The 3,363-nt window shown below is 41.8% G+C and overlaps 1 protein-coding gene across 1 annotated transcript; it reads right to left on the bottom strand.

Moving 5' to 3' along the window:
- Window positions 1-1,496: 1,496 nt before the first annotated feature.
- On the bottom strand, window positions 1,497-2,735 carry LOC149828053 (uncharacterized). The gene has a single exon (XM_090019844.1). The coding sequence runs from the start codon at window positions 2,616-2,618 to the stop codon at window positions 1,692-1,694; it is 927 nt and encodes a 308-aa protein (XP_089875970.1). The 5' UTR covers window positions 2,619-2,735; the 3' UTR covers window positions 1,497-1,691.
- Window positions 2,736-3,363: the final 628 nt, after the last annotated feature.

The raw sequence follows: 3,363 nt of genomic DNA on the forward strand, positions 1-3,363 counted from the left end.
ACAAAAGGTAAGATTGCACTATCTAAATAAGGTTTGCTTTTTCATATCTCGCAGTCCAAAGCCATTCGTTCATCATTCTCACATCTGTTGAAAATGTGAATAAGTTGTGTGATTGTCTTTATAAATAATTATTTGATTTAAAAAAAATCTTAAAAAAAACAATTTTAATAGGACTGCCTCTTTTGTTGCAAAGGTTTTGTTTTTTAAATGGATTTTGCCCAAAAGTCATTGCATTCATAAGAAATTCACATGAACTTCATCTCACTCATTGCATCATTAGTAGTCATTTTATTTTCCATTATTGTGAAGAGAAAACTTGAAAGTAGAGTCCTTTATAAGAAGACAACATAAAATAAAGAAACTTACGGATAGAATGATAGATCTCTTTGTAAAGCTTGAAAATAACAAAGGATGAATCATATAGTGACATATACAAACACATATTTTATGATTTAATACTATAATGATTCACTTAGAAGAAAAAACTCTTTAAGTTGAAGGATGACAATAATACTCTAGGTTTAGCTTCTCAACCCCTCCTTTGGTCGGTCTTGTGGACTTATCCATCTTATGCTCTGGTATATTTTGCTCTTAATTCTTATTTTCAACATCTTCGAGGAGTAAGCTGGTCGTATCATTGTACAAAGCAAAAACCTACCTATTTAGGCCTTATCTTGGAGCTTTTTATTTTTATGAAGAGGCGCATGAAAAAAAGTTTTTAAAAAATGCCAAAATGCTAAAAAAGGTATTAAAAAATAACATTATTAAAAAAAAGTGAAGAAGCTCCCAAAGTTAAATGCTTTCTCTACAATCGAAAATCTCAATTACGAGATGCCTAGGATTCCTTAACTCATTCCTTAAGCCTCACATAAAAAAATGTTGTGTCCAATATTCATTGGTACCTATTTTTAGTCTTATGATACCTAAAAGTTAAAAAAAAACAAAAAATAAAGTCATTACCATTTCATTTCTTACCATCGGCATTATCATGCACTTTATTTTTCAAAGTACAATAACCTATGTCCTATTTGATTCTTTCAAAACTTTTAAAAAATAATTAGCCACTTTAGAATATTCAATATTGATTAGTTTGATGCAAGCCTTGAAGTGAAGAGATTAATAATGTGTATCAGATTGAAAAGTCAGTCTTTTATGTGATTAAAGCTCTCTTCTTTAAGCTTACATGTTCAAAAAGTCTTGCTCATTTGAAAGTTTTTATAATAGAATCTCAATCTTTGTGAGATTAGACGGACTTATATGACTAGTCACTTGAAAAGTTGAGGGTCAAAGAAAATATTTATTTGAACAAAAAAGAGTAAACTTATTTATTTTATATTGACAGGGAAAAACTTAAAAGTGAAGACAAATCAATATTGACAAAAAATCAAACTTAATTCGATTTCCGCTGTAAGCTTGAAAGCTTTTAGCCCTTGACAACGTGTTTGATACCTCGTTTTTAGCCATCATTATGTATAAAATCTAGGAAAAAAAGGGGGGAATACAACTCCTCTCCGTTACACTACCGTTAAAAATGGTTGATAAACGTTTTCACCCCAACACACTTATGCATACTCCATCATGGAGCACAAACAATACTGATATCCTAACTTGTCCCACTTTTCAGGATAAGCGGGTTCTTCAAACAGGTCCCTAGTGAACTAGATGGACACAGGGAGGGAGGCCCCGCTTTCCTAACAACCAGAACCACGCCTTCCCAATGGAAGAGCGAGTGCGTCGACCACACCCTCGAAGGTCCCAAACCGCGAGCTCACGACGTCCACGCCCACCCCCAACCTCTCCGCGCCGGAGGCGGTGACGGGCCCGTGCGCGGCCACCACAAGGCCGGGCCACATCTCCCTCAGATGTCGCCAGTCGAGCCCTAGCTCCGCCAGCCCCTTGAGCAGCCCCTCCACCTCGGCCGTGCTCGTGAACACGATGGCGTCCACCTCCCGCTCCCCAACCAAAGGCCTCGCGCACCCACCCCGAACCCACCTGGTCACGTAAGCGTCCACCCTCTCCGGAACCCAGTTCCGGAGCTCCAGGGCGACGAGGAATCCCGGAACCACGGGCGGCTCCTCGAGATCGATCACCAGAGGAACCGGACAGAGTATCCTCCGGCCGAGCCCGTCACCGATCTCTCTGGCCAAACCCGAAGGGGTCGGTTCGGAAGGGACGAAGACCCTAACCCTAGAGCTCATCCGGCACAGCCTGAACCCGCTTCTCAGGAGCTCGGAGTCCTTTCCCAGTGCCGCGACGATGAAGGGCTCGCCGTCTTCCGTCAGAGGGTTCTCGGAGATGTCGGCCATGGCGTCGGAGAAGGCGGCGATCCCTGCCCTGGAGGTGAAGGCAATGGCGGAGAACTGCTGCAGAGGGGCGGCGATTTGGGGGTTTTCCGGCCGTTGGAGGTAGAATTTGAGGGCGGACTTGGTGTGGGGGGTGGGCTCGACGGAGATGGTGGGGCACCAGAGCGGGTCCGCTCCTTGTTGGCGGAGGAGGTGGGCGAGGCGGGGGGCGTAGTTGGAAGGCGTGGTGAAGGCGATGCGTTTGTTGCAGAGTTTGGGCGGTGGTGGTGGGTGGCGGTCCTGCAGTGCGACCGGCATCAGCAACGCCATGGCCATTTTGGGATTCGGATTTTAGGCCTCTAGCTTTTATGGAGTAATGTCGGATTCAGTATATCTGTAAGGAACTACTCAGCATTGATATTGGATCATAATTCAGATGTGAAATGATCTGCTTAGAATTTTACGATTTATTGGGTTCATCAATAGTTGCTTGGTTTTATACTACTAGTGGAGTTCACTTACTGTGCACCTGAGTGTAGGAACACAATGAGAGAGAGAATCTTTTCCACTTTGACTTGCACCAGCAAACAAAGGTAAAATTTTTGCTTTTCCATCATCAAATCTATTCAATATTAGAAAAATGTAGTATAAGTTATCATACACTCTTGTCTTGTGTTTGTGTGTGTGAGAGACAGAGTGGGAGAGGGAGCGCCACACTCCAGATTAAAAGAATAACTGAACCCATCACTCCAAACAAATCAAGTAATCCCCATCTTGCCATTATTAAAAAAGAAAAAGAAAAAAACAGAATTAAAAAAAACAAACAAGGAAATCAAGTGGCTAGATTTGGGTAAACTAAAGTACGTCTTCAGCATGCTTGATAAACTTGGTAACCGTGTATTCTTTCTATTGGAGTTGCTGCTGCTATATAAGTATATTAGTGCTCTCTCAAAATAAGCAAGAAAAAAGAGAGGGAGAGAGCTCATTCTCATCGTGAAAGTAGGCTTCTATAGCCGAATTAAGTTAAATCGTCTCTTACACCATTAACTCTATATCCTAAATCACCACTCCCCCACTTTTT

Source organism: Nuphar pumila, chromosome 10 (assembly GCF_984573655.1).
Source record: "Nuphar pumila chromosome 10, dmNupPumi1.hap1.1, whole genome shotgun sequence".
In the NCBI taxonomy this organism is placed as follows: domain Eukaryota; kingdom Viridiplantae; phylum Streptophyta; class Magnoliopsida; order Nymphaeales; family Nymphaeaceae; genus Nuphar; species Nuphar pumila.